The 19,934-nt window shown below is 50.5% G+C and overlaps 1 protein-coding gene across 5 annotated transcripts in view; it reads left to right on the plus strand.

The window, feature by feature from the left end:
* Nucleotides 1-19,934, plus strand: part of PTPRU (protein tyrosine phosphatase receptor type U) — a 77,270-nt gene that overhangs the window by 34,941 nt on the left and 22,395 nt on the right. For all 5 annotated transcript variants that reach the window (XM_056123506.1, XM_056123507.1, XM_056123508.1 and 2 more), the window contains exons 9-16: nt 4,615-4,724; nt 4,978-5,179; nt 5,504-5,606; nt 6,620-6,893; nt 7,745-7,781; nt 8,457-8,595; nt 11,732-11,761; nt 13,910-14,067. In XM_056123506.1, the coding sequence (XP_055979481.1) occupies nt 4,615-4,724; nt 4,978-5,179; nt 5,504-5,606; nt 6,620-6,893; nt 7,745-7,781; nt 8,457-8,595; nt 11,732-11,761; nt 13,910-14,067 (1,053 nt within the window). The remainder of the gene's footprint in view (nt 1-4,614; nt 4,725-4,977; nt 5,180-5,503; nt 5,607-6,619; nt 6,894-7,744; nt 7,782-8,456; nt 8,596-11,731; nt 11,762-13,909; nt 14,068-19,934) is intronic.

A 19,934-nucleotide genomic window follows, 5' to 3' on the forward strand; every position in this document is an offset into this window, starting at 1 on the left:
CCCTGGAGGAAGCATGTGTCTGCATGCGTCGGGCAGGCAGCCAAATGAACTCAGAGAGTTCAGACATTTGAGCTGTGAGAGGGAGGTTTTCATGACCAGCTGGTAGTTGTTTTTTTTTTTTTCTGAGAGTAAGCTTTTCTAGATATTGTGATACTTACTGGGTTGAATCCCTATTGAATTGGAAAACTTCCAAACTGAAGAAAATTTAGAGTGCTTATAATCTATACACTTGTCTTATTATTGGTACCTATGACACATTAAGTTGAGAAGTAAGGTAGAGGAGAATCTTTTTTTTTTTTTTACCAGAGGCATACTTTTTTTTTTGAAACACCGGGGGGCTGGAGCGATAGCACAGCAGGTAGGCAGGTAGGGCGTCTGCCTTGCACTCAGCCAACATGGCCGACCCGAGTGAAACACCATGAGGTACAGTTGTACACTTACAAATTTTTGTGCTTGAGTTTCAGTTATACAATGATCGAGTACCCATCCCTCCACCAGTGCCCATTCTCCACCACCACTGATCCCAGTATCCCTCCCACCCCACATCCCCCCCATCCCACCCTGCATCTGTGGCAGGACATTCACTTTTGTTCTCTCTCTCCTTTTGGGTGCTGTGGTTTGCAAAAGAGGCATTGAGTGGCAATCATGTTCGGTCTATAGTCTACTTTCAGCATGCATCTCCCATCCTGGGAGGGTCCCCCCAACACCCTTTATTTGGTGCCCCTTCTCTCTCTGAGCTGCCTTTTGCCCTAGCATGTGCGGCTGGCCTCCAAGCCATGGAGTAAACCTCCTGGTACTTATCTCGGCTATTCTTGGGTGTTAGTCTTTAATTTTGTTACTGAGAAGAATCTTTATTAGCCCTGGGAACTCTTTTAATAAGATCAGACTTACTACCACATCCTAGAAAAGATCAGCCTTTATGTGGTCCACAGAACCGCTCTTTATTTTTTTGTTGTTTTGTTTCCAAATGTTATTCACAGAAACTGTCTTATGAAGTAATCCTTATGCCAAAGAGATATATCTTGGGGTAGCCAATTTTTTCCTTACACAGCCCTATGCTATAAGCATTTTCTATTCCTGTTTTACAGATGAGATCATATAGCAAATAGATGGGTAGCAGAGCTGCGTTTCACACCTGGATCTATGGTCTTTTCCTTTTAAACATTTCCCCATCTCTTGCCTTTTTTGTTGTTGCAGTGTCTGAGGTTGCACACTTGGTCATGTGCTCACACACCTGGTTGTGCTCCTTCCGTGAGTCACATGCTTGGTTGCAGTGTTTCCACACCCAGTTATGGTGTTTTCACTTTGGCTGTGGTATGCTCAGGGCTTGTGCCCTTATGGCAAATGGGGATCACCACAACAGCACTAAAGTTCCCATAGTGTTGACTATGTGGTACTGGGCCTCATATCTGCAGGATGGGAGGTGTTCTACCACTGAGGCCATTCCCTGGGTCCCAGAGTTGTCATTATTTTTTAAAAATTTTTATTAGTGAAACACCATGAGGTACAGTTGTAGGCTTACAAATTTTTGTGCTTGGGTTTCAGTTATACAATGATCAAGTACCTATCCCTCCACCAGTGCCCATTGGGTCGTACCTGGCACTTATCAGAGGCTATTCTTGCCTCAGTTCTCTGGAGTGACTCCTGGCAGTGTTCAGGGGATCAGATGGGATGCTGAGAAATAGCTGGAGTTGGCGCAGAGAAGGCAAGTGTCCTTAGCCTCGGTGCTATCTTTCAGGGCTCTGGAGTTGTAGTTTTTAATATCTTTGCTCCACTGCAGGCACAGGTCTAAAGTCTTTCTTCACGTTCTTGCAAACCCCAGGTTTGCAAACTCCCGGGGTGATGGTTTTTCTAATCTCCTCACATGCATACTTTACTGTTGTACAACTGGACTCTATTACCAAACTCAGCTCCCTCTTTGGTTTCCTCAAAACCCTCCTCATGGTGCAAAGTGCGTGGACCCTATCCTGCCCCGGTATCCTGAGGATTTGCTGTGGGTGGGGTTTCAGATAAGGATTGGAGGGATTTACCTTGAAGCATTCCAGATGCAGAGAAGGAACTTTCCCCCAACTCTTCTGCCCATCTTAGTTGGGTCCCTATCAATAAGACTTAGAAGAGACAGATCAACAAGGAGAAGTCTATCACAATATGCATCTTACACATATTTGGAAGTATTCAGTGATTAAAAAAAACTCAAAGGGGTTGTGAAACTTGAACTTAACTGAAGGACAAAAATCATGTATTTGGGGGCCCAAACCTGGTGGTGTTCAGGTCTTACTCCTTTTTTGTGTGTGTGCTCAGGGATCATTCCTGGCAGACTTGGGGGACCATATGGAATGCGGGGATCAAACCTGGGTCAGTTGAGTGCAAAGCAAGTGCCCTATCTGTTGTACTATATCTCCGGCCCAGGACAATACATTTATAGATAAGAAAGCAAAGCTAAAGGCTTTGCTCTTCTAAAGGCAGCAAATTGTGAAAATGCGAATATGGGGGACTACTACTGGTAGATGAAGGCTAGTGAGTGATGTTTGTTCTGTAGATTCCTCTGGGCCATGAAGGAGCTAGAAATGGCTCAGTGATGAAGTCAGTCCTTCCTGGTAGAGAGAGGTAAGTAGAACCTTCAAGGATTTATGTCTTGCTTTATAGGCAAATAGGCTCAGGCCCTACTTAAGTCCCTTTAATTCAGCTCAAAGTCATCCTCATGTGGAAGTGGCATGTTAGGCGATATCCCAATATCCTTCCTAAAGAACCTCATTCTGGACATAAGGCTGCATAAAACCCTTTAGGCCTCTTGTGCCTCCCTCTCTCCCTCCGAGACAGGTGGGGTTACTTGGCCTTCTTTCGCCCCTCTTTGCCCTGCTCCTTCCTCCTCCCTCCAGGAACTCCTCCTTGTTTATATTTTTCATTTTTAATAAAAATATTCGTATCATACTTATAGCAAGTATGCTTATTTATTTATTTTTTAATTTTTATTAGTGAGACATCATGAGGTACAGTTGTAGACTTATAAATTTTTGTGCTTGGGTTTCAATTATACAATGATCAAGTACCCATCCCTCCACCAGTGTCCATTTCCCACCACCACAGATCCCAGTATCCCTCCCACCCCCCATCCCCCCCATTCCACCCTCCCTCTGTGGCAGGGCATTCCCTTTTGTTCTCTCTCTCTTATTGGGCGTTGTGGTTTGCAAAAGAGGCAGTGGGTGACAATCATGTTTGGTCTATAGTCTACTTTCAGAGTATGCTTATTTTTAAGTCAGTATAATGAATTCTCGCGGACTGGACACATCAGAATGGCCCCTACAAGGAAGAAGAAATAACCTCACCAGCACCCCAAAGCCGATTCCCCCCACCCTTGCCCTCTCCCATTCATAGTCTCTCAAGAATAACTGTTAATCCTTACTTATAATGCCAGAGATGACTTTTTGCTTGGTTTGACCTTTATATCAATAAACTCAGTTTATTCTTTTTATGACTGACTTCTTTCAACTTCATGCTTGGGAGATTCCGCCACATTGTGTGTGCAGTTCTAGAGAATTTCTTCTCTCTGCTGAATAGTCCATTACGTGAATATACCACATTTATCATGTTTACTGTTGTTGGGCGTTTGGATTGCTTCATTTTTAACTATTTTAAGTTGTCCTACAAATAAAATACCTGAAGATTTTTTGGGGGTATCTATCTATCTATTTCTTATGGGTTTAAGCTTAGGAGTTGTTGGCTTGGTTTCAGGACACATGTTTGTAATAAGCAGATAATGTTCAGACACCTTCCCAAGTGTTTCTGTCAGTTTAATATCCACTAGCTGTCTGTGGACATTTCGCATACTTTGCATCCTTGCCAACACTTGCAATTGTCTTTTTCATGTGGTCATTTTGGTGGATGGTGGTGTTGCCATGGAAACTGTTAATTGTAATAGGAAGATCCTGCTGTCATTCACTGCCTTGCCTTAGGGTTTCAAGTTCCCCCATGGAGGTTTGTAAAGGTGTTTTCTAGAAGAATATTGTCTTGTGCCTGCTGTTTAGATGAAACTTTAAAACAAAATACAAGAGAAACAAAGCAAAATCATCTGAAAGGGTTCCCTCTAAAATGTTAACAGTGTTTACCTTTGGTGTTAGGATTGTAGGTATCATTAATTTTCTTTATGCTCACTTTAGTTTTCTGCATGGAACATATTGTTGGATAATTAGAAATATTTAGACAAGAAAACATCTCCGCCCATAATTTCGGTGTTGCAATGCAATTATTGTTTTTATTTCTCTGGCAATTGTCTATATTTTTTGAAAACCACTCAACTGGAACAAAACAGGAGTGTTCAGACATTCTTCCGTGCTGAAAATAAGCTTCACAGTAGCAAATGTGCCGGCTAAGCTTTCTGGAATCCTTCGAAAAATGGGCTGAATAATATGAAATAGCTGGAATTTGCCCCAGGGCCTTATGTATATATCATTTAATTTGGCTGGGGAAGGGTGATCATCCATCTCACAGATGAGGAAACAGAGTCTCAGAGTTAGAGGAGGCCAGAACACCTTGGGAAATACAGAGGCCGGAGTTTAAATCTGGGGTTTCCTGCTCCGGGCCACTTTTGCTGCCCTCTCCTCCTTTCCCTTGCAGTGCCTGGCGGGATCTCAGCGGAGTCCCTCACCTTCACACCCCTGGAGGACATGATCTTCCTCAAGTGGGAGGAGCCCCAGGAGCCCAATGGCCTTATCACTCAGTATGAGGTGGGTGGGGGCTCTGCCCAGGGGTCCCTGGTGGGAGGTGCTTGGGGCTGGGTGTTACCCAGTGTCCTCCATCTCTGACCAGCCTGACTCTGGAGGCAGAAGAAAGGCAGTGGTCCCCGGTGGCCTGGATCCTCACAGTCCCACAGAGCCTCTCCCCCTTTGTCCCGCCTGAGCCCCAGTCCACCAAAACCCTGATGGGGGCAAGCTGCCCTCTAGCCTCCTGTGCCTGCTGACCGGCTCACTCTGTCCTTAGATCAGCTACCAGAGCATCGAGTCGTCAGACCCAGCTGTGAATGTGCCGGGCCCTCGGCGGACCATCTCCAAGCTCCGCAACGAGACCTACCACGTTTTCTCCAACCTGCACCCTGGCACCACGTACCTGTTCTCTGTGCGGGCTCGTACCGGCAAAGGCTTCGGCCAGGCAGCACTCACCGAGATCACCACCAACATCTCTGGTGGGGAGTGCCCCTCACCTCTCCTGTCCCTTTGGAGATGGCCCAGAACCCCAGTGGGGGGAGAGGGAGGCCTCTGGGGGCGGTGGTAGAGGGTTCCTGCTGAGATAAATGTGCCTGTTGGCGACTGAGGTCAGGGGTCAGGGGTGTTTACATTAGAGGGGTCAGGGGATTGTCGTCAGTGGCATCTGGTCAGGGGTCAGAGAAGCCCAGTTTAGCAGGAAGCTAAAGGCTAAGAACGAAGGGGACCAGGTTTGAGGAGACTCAGCCTGGCTTTGCTGGCCCAGTGGCCAGTCTCTGTGCTGAAGTCCCTGTCCCCTTCTCCAGCCCCCAGCTTTGATTATGCTGACATGCCGTCACCCCTGGGCGAGTCGGAGGACACCATCACTGTGCTACTGAGGCCGGCACAGGGCCGCGGGGCCCCCATCAGGTGGGAAAGTGGGGACCAAGCTGTGGACTCTTGGGGCCTGTGGGCAAGGTCCTTCCTTGCCCCAGTGCACCCCTCCCCCCCCCAACACCGGGTGCCCTTCGCACAAACCTTTCCTCTCTAAGTGTCTGGAGGAAGGTTTGTCATGGGGACATGGCAGGGGAGGGAGCTGTGGGTGCTGGGGTCGCCTCCACAGGCTGTAAAAGAAACAGCTGGAGAGCAAGGCAGGCACACTTCTGCAGCCCCCACTCCGCACCAGGCTGGCAGCGTGTGTGTGTGGGGGGGGTCATGGACTAAGATGTGATGGGAAATATTGATATTTCAGCATCCACTTGTTTGTTCTGGGCTTTGTTCCATGGAGAAAAGATTTGGAAGAGTCACAGCTGAAGACTCTTGAGGGAAGCCATAGAAATAAATAGATACACACTTGCAAGGAACAGGGGCTCAGAGGGCCGTAGACCAGGGCCCCAAACTGGCAATGGCGGGGACTGCTGGCTGGGAATAGTGGCAGCCGCAGAGGTGGCAGGGCTTAGGGATGAAGGATGGGGTGTGTCCCTGGTGGCTTGCTCAGTGACTGTCTCCCCACATCCCACATCTGTTACAGGAATTCAGGACCCCCAGTACCTAGCACACAATTCCCGAATAAGAGAACGAATAACCAATCTTCTCTAACGCTTGTCCACTAAGAGTTAGGGGGTGTTGGGGTGGAGCCAGAGCTTCAGAGGTCCCCAGGTCCTGTGGCAGCCCCGGAAGGCTTGGGGAATCCGTGGGGTTCCAGGATGGATGAGTGGGTGTACACTGGCTCCCCTTGAGTCAGTAGCAGCGGGGACATGACAGCGCTGGCTACTAGCCTGCTCTCCTTCCTCACCTCTTCTGCAGGCCACACGCCTGGTATCACTCCTGCTTTACAGAGCATAGACCCAGGGAGGTTAAGTTACTCACCCTGTAGGGAGAGGCTGAGACGAGAGCAGCCTCCAGCTTTCCCTCTGCCTCCTGAGCTCCTGGCTCCTGTCCAGTGTGTACCAGGTGGTGGTGGAGGAGGAGCGGCCAAGGAGGCTGCGGCGGGAGCCGGGCGGCCAGGACTGCTTCCCGGTGCCACTGACCTTCGACGCGGCGCTGGCCCGGGGCCTCGTGCACTACTTCGGGGCCGAACTGGCGGCCAGCAGCCTGTCTGAGGCCATGCCCTTCACTGTGGGGGACAACCAGACCTACCGAGGCTTCTGGAACCCACCGCTGGAGCCCAGGAAGGCCTATCTCATCTACTTCCAGGCAACAAGCCACCTGAAAGGGGTGAGGGACTGGCGAGGAGGTCCGAGGGGTTGGGGGTTGGGGCAGGCTGGGACCACCTTGGTGATGGGCTCTGGAGGCTAGGTTCAGGCCCCGCCCCTGACCTGATGCTGACCACTCACAGAGCAGTGCTCTCCTGAATCCATGCCCCGGACACGCCCTCCTCTCAGAAGCCCCGCCCCTCCCTCTCTAGACTCCCAAGTGCTTCTTCAGTGTTTTATCCCCTCTTGGAATTTCCTTCCCAGCCTAGCCCTTTGCTGTCTCTGCCTCCCCGCCCTCCCTCCCCCCAAGGCTCTGGCCGTTGGTCTCAGGAGCCCAAAAAGGTCCGGACCTTGAGACCAGGAGCTCTTTCCCCGGAAGCCCCATGTCCTGCAGACTTTTCCCACCTGACTATCTCCTCCCTAACCAGACCTGGCCCTCCACCCTGTGGAAAGTGGGTAACCATCACCCACTTTCCTTTGCTCATCTCATTCTAAAAGTTTTTATTTAATTTTTTGCCATGCTGGGCATTGAACCGAAGTTTAATGCATGCAAGGTCTAGTGCACCTTTGCACAGAACCACATCCCTAACCCTCTCTGTTATTGAGAAAAACTATTTTTTTTTTTAAATTGAGGTCATGTTGGTTTACTAGAGTGCAAATGTTTATGTGTTTTGGAGCAGGGTGTTCCCACACCTCGCTCACCACCAAGATGCAGGACAGTGCCCTATTTCCAGGCACCTTCCCTTCTGGCTCCCCCAGCCCCTCCTGACAAGCTGGGTGCATTTAGTCACAGTCTCCACCTGCTTGAGGTCCCAGGGAAGGCTGGGCTGGGGCTTCCTTCAGCAGCACTGAGACCCTGATCTGTGTCTCCAGGAGACGAGGCTGAACTGCATCCGCATTGCCAGGAAAGGTGAGTCCTGCTGAGTCCTTCAATCCTGGGGGAGCAACTTCCTCCCTGGTGGGCCCTGGGCTGTGGGACAGAAGGTAGTTCTGCAGGTCTGAGTCAGGGGCCCAGTGAGGAAAAGACCCCTTTCCTCCCGCCCCTTCTCCCCTTGTGTGCGGCAGAGAGTGGGGTAACCATTCCCCATAGTAACCCAAGAGGGCTGTCATGGTTGGTCCTCCCTGCTGCTGGGCTGTGTATCCTCCCCTCTGTTGTGAGGACCCTATAGTGTTGGGATTGTCTGACCCAGGATGGGGAATGTGGGGGTCCCCATCCTGAGTTGGTCTGACCATGCCCTGGGTACATAGCTTTCCCGATCACCTCCTGGGAAGCCGGGAAGTGGGGAGGTGGATGGTGGGAGGGTCCTCATACTCCCCATCTACTGAGGGAGGGGAGGATTTGGGTAGTGGAGAGCAGAGGGAAGCTGTTCTCGGTAGGGAACAGTGCATGAGTGGCTATAGTAGCACACAGAGGTGAAGTAGGGGTGTGTGTGTGTGTGTGTGTGTGTGTGTGTGTGTGTGTGTGTGTGTGTGTGTGTGTGTGTGTGTGTGTGTGTGTGACCTGCTTTGTTCCTGGGATGGGGGAGGGTGTGAGGTAGTCCCTGATCGCTGATCCTTTGTCCTTTTGTCCTGTTCTGGTCTCCAGCTGCCTGCAAGGAGAGCAAGAGGCCCTTGGAGGTGTCCCAGAGATCGGAGGAGATGGGGCTCATCCTGGGCATCTGTGCCGGGGGCCTTGCCGTCCTCATCCTCCTCCTGGGTGCCATTATAATCATCATTCGCAAGGGGTGAGTGTGTGAGGCTGGGTCCAGCCCACCCATGCTTCTAGGTTTCTGCCCCTCAGGCCTGGTGGGTGTGTGGTGGGTAGCAATTGCCTGGTGAGTGTGTAAAGGCCTGCCAGCCTGGGCATTGGGCCCGTGCATGAGAGATCCTGCCCATGGAGCTGTCCCAGAGCCGTGTGACTGGAGCCCAGGTCTGGCTAGTGCCAAGGGCCACGTGCCTGGGACAGAGATGCTGGCATGCTGCCAGGGAGCTGTGCCAGGGGTGGCAGTGCCCTCCTGAGTCTGCCGGGCACCCCACACAGGGTGCCGAGGATCTGACTGCATCCAGCCCTTCCCACCTTCTGGTAGTGTCTGCCCTGATAGGTGTGCACAGCCCACTCCCCTCAGCCCCAGCACCTGGAGCCATGGATCTTCCTGGCCCTCACCCTTTCTTCCTTGGGCTCTGTGGGGCCTGGGACCCATTACGATGGGTCTGAGGAGGTCCCCTGGCCCCTGTTCCAGGCACGGCCTCCTTCCTGCCCCTCTGGCCCTACCTCAAAGTCCCCCTTTTGGGTGTGGGTTTCCCAGCGGCTGAGTCAAGATCTAGGGGTGGGGGCTGGAATCTAGAGCTGTGGAGGCGCTGAGCCCAAACTGAAGTTGTCAGGTAGTTTAAGGGCGGTTCAGGTCTTGGATTCCACAGCATTTTAAAGCAGCAGAATATGTCCTTCAAAGTCCAAATAAACCACCTCAGGGTGGCGGGGGCAGCTGGTGGCTGAGGCTCTGTTTGGAACTAGATAAGGGCTGCCACTCCGCACTCCCCCTACCCACCCCACCCCACCACACACACACACACACACACACACACACACACACACAGGATTCATTCCTTACAGGCAATTTGTTGATGAGTCCATAGGTCTGTCATCCAGGCAGCCCGAGGCAGAGCTCCCTACCCTCTCCCCACAGCTGCCAGACTGGGCACCCATGCAGGTTGGTCCAGCTACCCAGATCCAGAGGAACAGTCCAGCTGGCCTGGGGCTGAGCCATGCCTGAGGCCAGGCATGGACAAGACAGTCTGGGAGTAGGGCCCGCACATGGGGTGGGACAGTCAACTCTTTGAGTTTTTCTTTCTTGGTTCCTATGCTGCTTCCTAAGACAAAATATTTTAAACCAGTGTTTCCCAACTGGGGGCTCCTCCCCCCCCCCCCCCGCCCCCGGCTGCCCATCCCCAGGGCCAGGTTCAGGAGGCAGGACCTTCTGAGTCCCTTTCTCCTCCAACTCAGCAGGTGGAGGGAGCAGGGAAGACCCTCACTTTCTGCTGGGGCAGCCCTGGGATTTTTATTGACCATTGTCCTTGTTTAGAGGAGGAAAAGGAAGCTCGCAGAGGCGGAGCTCTGCATTGATTTCCTTCACTTATTGATTACTCAATTCAGTGGAATATTTATAGATGCACCTTGATGGGGCTGCCCTGGCTGGGAATCCAGCTTTCCCCTTCTGTAGCCTCTGGGCAGCCTGGCATTCAGGCAGCATTCGAGAGTGAGAGAAGAGTTAGGGCAGGGTGAGGGCCAGAGAGGGGGAAGGCAGGCTATAACAGTGGGGAACAGCGAGTGGCACCCCAGGGCAGTCCTCAGTAGAGTCCAGAGGCCCTCAGTGCCAGGCACAATCCTATGGCCTTGCATATGCACAGCAAGTTCTTTTCTTTTCTTTTTTTTTGTTTCAAAAGGCACAGCTTTCATTTTTTAATGTCAGAGTAGTATTCCATTGAGTGTATATGTGTAAAGCATACACATATGTTATAACTCTTTATCCAGTCAAGGAATTTATATAATAGTTTAAGGATAACCTATACATTATATAATTTTCATTAGCCAAGTATTCTTTTTTATTCTTTTTTTTTTTAATCACTGTGAGATAGACCCTCACAAAGTTGTTCATGATTAGCACAAGTTCTTTACCATGTGAATTGCAACCTGTCCCCCTTTTGGAGTCTTGTATCGGCGGGGAAGCAGAGAGCACCATTCCTTCAGTCATCCCTGCCCCCCACCTACCCAGGCCTCCCACTCTTCTCTCTTGCCTTTTATTCCCACATCTGCGGGGCGTCTGGTGGAGTCCATTCCTTGAGGTCTCTGCTGCTAGGCTGCTGGGGAGTATGGGTGGAGGTCCCTGAACGTGGTGGGGGTCTGGTCTTGGGACAGAAACTCCCGGACACTGACACCGATTCCCCCACAGAGAGTCTAGGAGACCAAGGCTCAAGACTGAGCTGCCTCCTGGATGAGGTCCCCCCTGCTCTGCACCCTCCGTACTGTGTCTGCAGTATTGGGGCTCTAGACTTTCCTGCTGTGGGTGCCCAGGAGGGACCCTGGCTCCTTCACTTACCCCCACTTGGGGTCATCTGAGGGAGGGGCTGCCCCCAGATTCCAGCAAGTCTCACTGGATCCTGCCCCACAGCAGGTGGGTGCGAAGGGCTGTCTCAGGGCAGAGGGACCTGCAGGGTGCAGGCACAGGGATGGGGTCTGCAGTCTGTATTTCTACAGTGCTTGTGTTTGTGTCTGAGCATGTGGATGTGTGTTTCTGTGGCGCCCGTGAAAGTGTCTGAGCGTGAGGGTGTATGTGTTTCCATGGCACCTAGAGTGTATCTGAGTGTGCGGGTGTGTGTATGTCAGTGTGTGCATGTCTGAGCATGTGAATGTGTGTTTCTGTGGCGCCTTTGAGTGTGTCTAAGTGTGGTGTGTGTATTTCTGTGACATCTGAGAGTGTGTCTGAGCATGAGGGTGTGTGTGGCACCTGTGAGCGTGTCTGAGTGCACGAGTGTGTGTTTCCGTGGTGCCTGTCAGTGTGTCATAGCATGCGGAAGTGTGTTTCCATGGCGCCTACAGTGTGTCTGGGTGTGTAGTGTGCTTTTTTCCTGGATGTGAGTATGTGCAGCTGTTTCCCCGGGCGTCTCTGCACCCCTCACCCCAGCAGCTGATTAGGGACCAGCTTCTGGTCCTCAGGGACTGAGCCGGGTAATCTTTGAGTCCAGGGATCCCCTTGGACTCTCCTGGCCTGGCCCGGCCTCTCCTTGCTGGCTGCAGGGGCCACAGCCCCAGCTGTCTGCCTGGGCCCTTGCTGGGGTCTGCAGGGGCATTGCATCCACACTGGCTTTTCTCTTTGCACGCTGCAGGAGGGACCACTATGCCTACTCCTACTACCCGTAAGTAGCCTGCCCCCCAACCCCCATCCCTGGCCAGACCTGCCTCTGTTCTGCCACCTTCCTGGGCTGTCTGCTCTGCCCAGGCTCCTCAGGTCCCCCCTTCCTGTGAGATTCTTCATCTCAGCTCTACCCCAGCCTCCTCCCAGGTCCTGAATATGCAGAATATGTGCACCCACTCGATGGGGGGATGGGATGCAGGCTCAGAGAGGGGCACAGGCAGTGCTGGAACTGGGTGGCAGCCTGACCTCTGATCCCACGACCTCCTGGAGTGACTCTGACTTCTGTGAGTCTGAAGCCTTTCAGAATATTCTGCAGACTTGAGCTGGCTTTCCTGCTTGCACACGGGCTCTCCCCTCTTCCTCCACTGCTTGCATTGGAGTGACACGAGGTTTCCAGCACCTGAGACCCCATCAGCTGTCAGGGCTCCTGCTGGGCTGCCATGAGAATCCTCCCGGAGGGGCCAGTGAATTATGAACCAGACACGGAATTTTCCAGAGTGTCCATGTTCACTCCTGCTCACCGCCCCTGAATTCATGACACCCCGTCCCCTTGAGTCAGTCCCCTTGGGTTCCCTTGTGCTGTTTCCTGCTGGGCCAGAGGCCTGGGGAATGACCTGTTCTCCCCTATGTAGCTGCGTCCGTGTCCCCTCGGAGAGCACCTATTGGGCCCCATTGTCCAGCCAGCTGAGCCTGTCCATGGTCCCCGCCTGTCCCCATGCTGTGCTGGTGTCACCTCTCCTCCTTCTTTCCCCTCGTCGTCCTCCTCCTCCTGGTTCCCTCCCTGCTCTCTACTTACCTCCCTTCTCTGCTGATGATCAGGGGTTCAGGCTCAGGCTTGGCCACGGAGGCTACCCCACATGCCCTCGGGACCTTTGGTGACTGTGGTGCAGACAGAGAAGACCGTGTCCCCTCTGTGCAGCTGCTCCCACAGTTCTCCAGGGTGCCCCCAGCAAGGACAGAGCCTGCGTCCTAGTGGCAGCACTGTCCTTTCCCAGGCCTGTGAGCACTTAGCCTCCTCTTCCTCCTCCTCCTCCTCCTCCTCTTCCTCCTCCTCTTCCTCCTCCTCCTCTCCCCTCCTCCTCTTCCTTTTTTTCCTTTCTCTTCCTCCTCTTCCTGTCTTCCTCCTCTACCTTCTTCCTCCTCCTCCCCTTCTTCCCTCTTCTTTCTCCTCCACTTCCTCTTCCTCCTCCTTCTCCTCCTCCTCCTCCTCCTCCTCCTCCTCCTCCTCCTCCTCCTCCTGCTTCCCTCCCCCCTCAAGTGATCAGTATCTCTGGTTCTTTCTCTGGTGCACCCTGCAGCCTACGTGCTGTATGTTGCATGGTGGTCCGCACTCCCTCACCGTCTCTCCCCATGATGGAGTTCTCAGCTCCTCTCAGGCTGGATGCCACTCCCATAGCCACCCCCCGCCCTCAGTGCCTTGTTGCTCTGACCTTCCATCTGGGAGCTGCGCCCCCATCTCCCTAGCCTGCATTTTGACAGCTGGTCTGCAGGGCTGGGCTGTTCAGGCCCCTTCCCGAGGGGCCCCTCCAGAAGCTCAGCTGCCTCTGAGTGGGGGTTGGCCTCTTGCCTCCTATGGGTGGGGGCTGTGACAGGCTCTGTGTGGCTCTCTGCCCATCTAGAGAGGCCTGGGCGGGACCATGCTGGGTGGTGCGGGTCAGAAGCAACCGCATTTGGGATTCACTTTGGGCCTGGCTGAGCTTTGTGCCCACCATGTGGTGGGGGGGGGGGTGCTGCTGTCCATCCTTGTTGGAGAGAGATTCCCAGGGACACTGGGAGAAAGAGGATGGATTTGGGGGCTGGGACTGGAGCTTGGACAGTCACCTTAGCTTGCAATGGGCAGGCTGCTGTGACATGCAGAGAGGCCCAGTGTGGGGTACACTAACAGCTCCTGACCCCCCAGGAACAGCTCTGTAGGAGCCAGATACCTCCCATGGTCCCTGGGGTGCTGGGGCCCTGCTGGCCCATGTCGGGGAGGCCACATTTCTTGGGTTCTGGTGAGGGGAAGATGGACACAGAGCCCTAGTCTAGAGTGCCACCCGATGGCTCCAGTGCCATCTGTCTCCCCAAGTCCCCAGTGCTGGTTTTCTCCCCTCACTTCTGGATGTGTCCTGCCCCGCTCAGACCCGTGTTTCTCACCCGCTGTTGGCAGGAAGCCAGTAAATATGACCAAGGCCACCGTCAACTACCGCCAGGAGAAGACACACATGATGAGTGCTGTGGACCGCAGCTTCACGGACCAGAGCACCCTGCAGGAGGATGAGCGGCTGGGCCTCTCCTTCATGGACACTCACGGCTATAGCCCACGCGGTGAGTGCCCCACCCCTCTGCCTCCTGCCCCCACCTTCGGAGGAGTTCTGTGACACTGAGGACAAACACCAACCCATCCGCCTCACTCCTGCTGGGCTCCAGTTCCAGCACTGGGAGCACAGAGCAGGCCCAGATGTTACCTTTGACCGTGCTGGGCCTAGGCTGGTTGCAGGCACTCGGGAGAGGGGAATGTTCTGGGATCAGAGAGTGTTGGAGCAGTCCCCCTTGCTTACTGTGTGTGAGAGTGGGGGCCCCATGACCTTCAGAGGGAAGGTTCTGGAGAGAGGCAGAGCTGGGCTTGCAGCTTAGATCCCCTTAGCTGTGTCACCTGGGGCAAGTCTCTTCACCTCCCTGGGTGTCTGATTACTCATGGATGCAGTGGGGACGCTTGTCATCTCTGATGGGAACTGCTGGGAAAATAAAGGAGACTGTGTGTGCAGAGCATTCGGCAACAGGGAGAGAATGAACCAGTGCTGCGTGCTAAATCGCTTCATCGCGCGTCTTCTTATTCTAGTGAGTGTTGTTCTGTACAGGAGTAAGTGTGTGATGCTTATGAGAGTTGTACAGTGATGATAATGCAGTAAACACTGTTGAACCTCACTGGAGGAATTAGAACGTCACCTGGGAGCTCTCTCTAAGCATATCCCTACCTCCCTCGAAGGCATAAGTATTCCCCTGATATTTGTGTAAGTAACAGTCTTCCTTTTTTTTCCCCCCTACTGTGTGCATATATCCCCAAATGGCGCTTTATATAACTTGGCTCATTTTTGAGCTTTAGAGAAATGAAATAACTTTTTTTTTTTTTTTTAGCTCAGCGTCATATCTCTAGTATTTATCCAGGTGGTGGTTCCGTAACTCATTTATTTTCTCTGATGTCTAGTTTTCCAGTGTGTGATTACATCACGATTTATTTCTCTATTCAGCCATCTAGGGACCTTTGATTTGCTTCTGGTTTTCTTGTTATTGCAAATGAAGCGGCTGGGAACATTCTGAAATGCGTCTCCAGATGCCCGTGTATGGGAATTCTAGTCGTGCTGCTGGATCTGCAGTCTCTGCTCGCCCTGCTTCCTCTGACAGCCACAGGGTTTCCCCTCTGGCTTTGGGAGTGCCTTTGCCCTAGTTCCCACCTGGTAGTCGAGTCCAAGAGCTGGTTGTGTTTTCCAGCAGCATCAAAGTCTCCCCGGCTGCTTCATTTATGCCTAACTGGTTTGTATGAAATGGCAATTCTCTGTCATCTTCATTTGCACGTCTCTGATTACTAATGAGGTCGGAGCATATTTTCAAATCGTTATTGGCCATTCAGGTTGCTCTCTTCAAAAAGTACCTGTTCTTTTGCCTAATTTTTGATTCGTTTTCTGTTGCTTTCTTACTGGTTTCTAGGAGTTCTTTGTGTATTGGGGGTGATAATCGTTTGTCACTTACGAATTGCAAATTGCTTTTTCCAATGTGTGGTTCATTGTTACAGATCTTTGGATTTGATTTGAGCAGATTTTTAAAAAAATTTTTGCCTTGTGTTTGTTTTGTTGCCACAGCCAGTGTTGCTCAGGGCAGGCTCAGGAAATTGTATAGGGTGCAGGGGATTGAAGTCGGGGCAACTGTGTGCACGGCAAGTTGTTCTATCTCTGCAGCCCCTGAATGAATAGTTTTTTTTTCTTTTCTTAATTTCACTGCAGTTCAGCTCATCAATATTTTCTTTTCTTTTTTGGCAATATCTGGCAGTGCTCAGGGCTTACTCCTGCTTCTGCACTCAGAGATCGCTCCTGGCAGAGCTTGGGAGACAGACCATATATGGTGCCAGGGATCAAACCCAGGTTGGCTGAATGCAAAGCAAGCACCCTTCCTGCTGTACTATCTCTCCAGCCCACATCAGTCTCTTTGTTTTTGACATCTATGTTTTATGTATCCTTAAATAATAATTCCTATGGAAGATCATAAAAATGTTCCCCGCTCCCTCTTTCCTCCCTTTGTTGATGTTGTTGCAATGTCCAGGAATTATGTATGTACTTCACCGTGGTGCTTGCTGGGGGTGAACACTTGGCTGTGGGGCCCAGTGGGATTCACACTTTGTTCACCGGAGTCCTTCCACATGTACTCACTGGGGGACACACACTGTCGTTGTGGTGCAGTGCTCCCTAAGGGCTGCCGGGGGACTCTCACAGGTGCTCTCCTGGTACTACTCTCCTGGCTGCTGTGTTAGCAGCTTTTTCTGTGGTACTTGCGCACAGCTACTGCAGTGCAGCCGGAAGTCACTATCAACATAGTGCCTTGTATATGCAGTGACACCAGGGACCAAACTTGTGGCTTCATGCTTGAAAATCATGTGCCTTAGCTGAGGAGCCATCTTCTCCCTGCAAAATCAATATATGTTTTCTGAAACACACCCGGATTTGCACAGGGGTTACTCCTGGCTCATGCACTCAGAAATTACTCCTGGTAGTGCTCAGGAGACCATATGGGATGCTGGAAATCGAACCTGGGTTGGCCATGTGCAAGGCAAACATCCTACTTGCTGTGCTATTGCTCCAGCCCCAAAACTGCTTTTACATTTTTATTCTTTTTCTTTTTAGGGGGGTGGGGAAGACCTGAGACTCAAACCCAGGGCCTCACACATGCAAAGCAAGTGGTCTACCACCAAGCCACATCTCCAGTACCTTGAACTTCATATTTAATCTTTATACATCTGTCATTGACTTTTGTGTGTGGTATGAATTAAGGGTTTTCTTTTATCTTTTCTAAGGAGAAAACCAACGATCCCAGGATCTTTTATTAGTCTGTATTTGTTCTCCACTGACTCAGTGTCACTCTTAACATGTGTCACATTTCCACATATGTGCAGATATTTTTTGGCTTCCTATTCTTTCATTAGCCAGTTCATACTAATTGTTATAGTTGTCAGAGTCTTGGTGTTTGAAACATGAAGCCTTCCCAGCTTTGCTCTGGTACAGGACATCTTGGCTGTATTTGTCCTCATTCTTTCTCTTACAAATATTATTATTATTTATTTATTTATTTTTTGGTTTTTGGCACTATACCTGGTGGTGCTCAGGTCTAACTCCTGGCTCTGGGCTCAGGGAACTACATGGGGAGTTGGAGACTGGAACCAAGTCAAGCATCCTACCCACTGTACTATCTCTCGAGTCCTGTCTCTTACAAATTTTAGAATCACCTTTTCAAGGTCCTTGGGAAAAAAATTTTGGGTGAATTTGTATTGAATCTATAATAAATTTGGGAAGAAATGACATCTTATAAAGTTGTTTATGCCCTGTGTTGAATGTTTTTTAATAATCTTCATCTTGAAATCTTAGATATCTTTTATTAGATAAACACTTAATATCCTTCTATTTTTTGATGTCTTTTGCAAATGGTGTATCTTTTGTTTTTGTGGTAAAGTATACATGCCATGAAATTTGCCATCTTAGTAATTTTATGTATTTGTGGTGCAGGGGATAGAACCCAGAGTTTTACACATGCAAGGCAAGTGTTCTAACTATGGGTTACCTGTCTAGCCCTTAACCATTTTATTATTCATTACTCATTCTGGAAGGGATCCCAGTTGGTTTTCTGGAAGCCTGGGCCCCCCCATTGGTGATTTTTGTTTAACTGGGTTGGGGGTTCAATTCAGGGACCCAAGGATGCGATACTGCTCAGGCTGTATGGGAACAGGAGTTTCCTGGGTCACGTTCAGAGCTCTGCAGGGGTGCACCTTGCATTGCTTAGGAACCAGGTGATGCCAGGAATCCAACCTGGATCTAGCATATCACTTCACTGTTGGACTCTTCCCTAGCCTCTGGCCTCTAACCATTTTAAAGTGTGCAATACACACACTCATAATATTGTGCAACCATCACTACTATAGCTCTGTTCATCCTGTAAAATGGGAAAATCTTTCTCCATTCAATAATAACTCTCAATAACCCTCTTCTCAGCCCCTGGCAATCCCCAACCTATTTTCTATCTCTTTAGTTTTCAACACTCTGAGTATCTCATCTAATAAAGGAGTGATGTTGTGTTTGTATTTTTTTTTGGTGACAGACTCATTTCATTTAGCATTATATTCTCAAATTTCATTTCTTTTTAAGGAAAGTATTCCATTGAAGGGCTGGAGCAATAGCACAGCGGTAGGACATGCTGGACACTTGGTTATTTCCATATTTTATCGAACATGTACTATAATGTACAGTTTCTCCAGATACTGAGTCTAGAAGTGTGGGGCTTTATGGTTCCTCCCAGACAGTGCTCTGGGGATTCTGGTGTCCAGAGATGTTCGACAAACTGTACTGGATGGTTCAGTTCTTGGTCCCAGAAGTTCAGAGATGCTCGGACCCAACTGTGCTGGGGCTCCCCGGACAATCCTTTGGGGATACTCAGCGGGGAATTGGTGCTGAAGGTATACCCTGGAATCACATAGGCAAAACCAACACCCCTCCCCCATAGATTGCTCCAGCCCTAGTTCTTATTTTCCTCTTTTGCCAGTTGTTTGCCTTAGTTATTTATATTCTACATATGAGTTAAACCATCTGGGAATTTCACTTACATATTTCACGAACATAATAGTTTCAAGTTTCATTTATTTTGTCCTCAAAGGCACAGTTCCATCTTTTTAAACAGCAGACTAGTATTCCATTGATTATGTACTTTGAAATTTTATTCATCCATCCATTCATTAATGAACATTTAGGTTGATCCTGTGTTTTTGCTACTGTGAATAATGCTGCTGTATCTTTCCAAATTAGTGTCTCATATCTTTTGGGTAAATGCTTAGAGTAGGGTTGGAGTGATAGCACAGCGGGTAGGGTGTTTGCCTTGCACGTGGCCAGCCTGGCCGACCCAGATTTGATTCCTCCACCCCTCTCGGAGAGCCCAGCAAGCTACCTAGAGTATCTCGCCCGCACGGCAAAGCCTGGCAAGCTACCTGTGATGTATTCGATATGCCAAACACGGTAACAAATGTCACAATGGAGATGTTACTGGGCCTGCTTGAGCAAATCGATGAACAATTGTAGGACAGTGACAGTGATCATTTCATTTACTATTTGTTTATTTTGGTGGCTAGACGCGGCAGTGGTCAGGGTGCTCAGGGGAACATATGTGATGCCAGGGATCAAACTAGGGCCAATAGCTTACAAGACTGTATCTCTCCAGCCCAAACTTAATAGTTTTTTTTTTTAAGTCACTTCTAGTAAGTTATATTTGTCTAGGAATTTGCATGTTTCACTTCCAGTTCATCAAAACATACTTACTCATTAAATTCTCTGTGATCTCCCTCATTAAACTTCCACCCTGGTCCTGCAGAGTTGCTGTTATCAACTTGTCATCTTACAGATGAGGATGTGGAAGAAGTCGCTTGTCTGGCTCAGAGAACCAGACAGTGGAGCAGCAGGTCTTTCTGAGTGAGCTATGCGTTGCTGGGTGCATGTACCCCTCTAGGTATTTTGTTTTTGTTTTGGGGGGCACATCTGATAGTGCTCAGGGCTTACTTCTGGCTCTCTGCTCAGGGATCATTCCTGGCAGGCTCAGGAGATCATATGGGGTGCTGGGTAATCGAACCCAGGTCCGCCATGTGCAGGGCAAAGGCCCTGTACTATCACTCCAGTCTTGTGCTAGGTCTTTCTTTTAGCTTTTGTGGCCCAGCTGCCAGTGCTCAGGGACTACTTCTGGCTCTGTGCTTTGGGGTTGCTCCAAGAACCATGGATCCAGCCAAGGATCCAGCCTGGGCCCCCTGCAAGCAAAACACTCACTCAGCCTGTTGTGCATTCTCTCAGGGCCCCCAACACCCTGCTGGGCCCTGAGCAATGATTAGAATTTTTTTCCAGGCATAGATAGAAAAGACAAGGCTTGGGACATGGCTGGGAAGAGCATGAGTAAAA

Source organism: Sorex fumeus, unplaced genomic scaffold (genome assembly GCF_029834395.1).
Source record: "Sorex fumeus unplaced genomic scaffold, SorFum_2.1 ptg000047l, whole genome shotgun sequence".
Classification (NCBI taxonomy): domain Eukaryota; kingdom Metazoa; phylum Chordata; class Mammalia; order Eulipotyphla; family Soricidae; genus Sorex; species Sorex fumeus.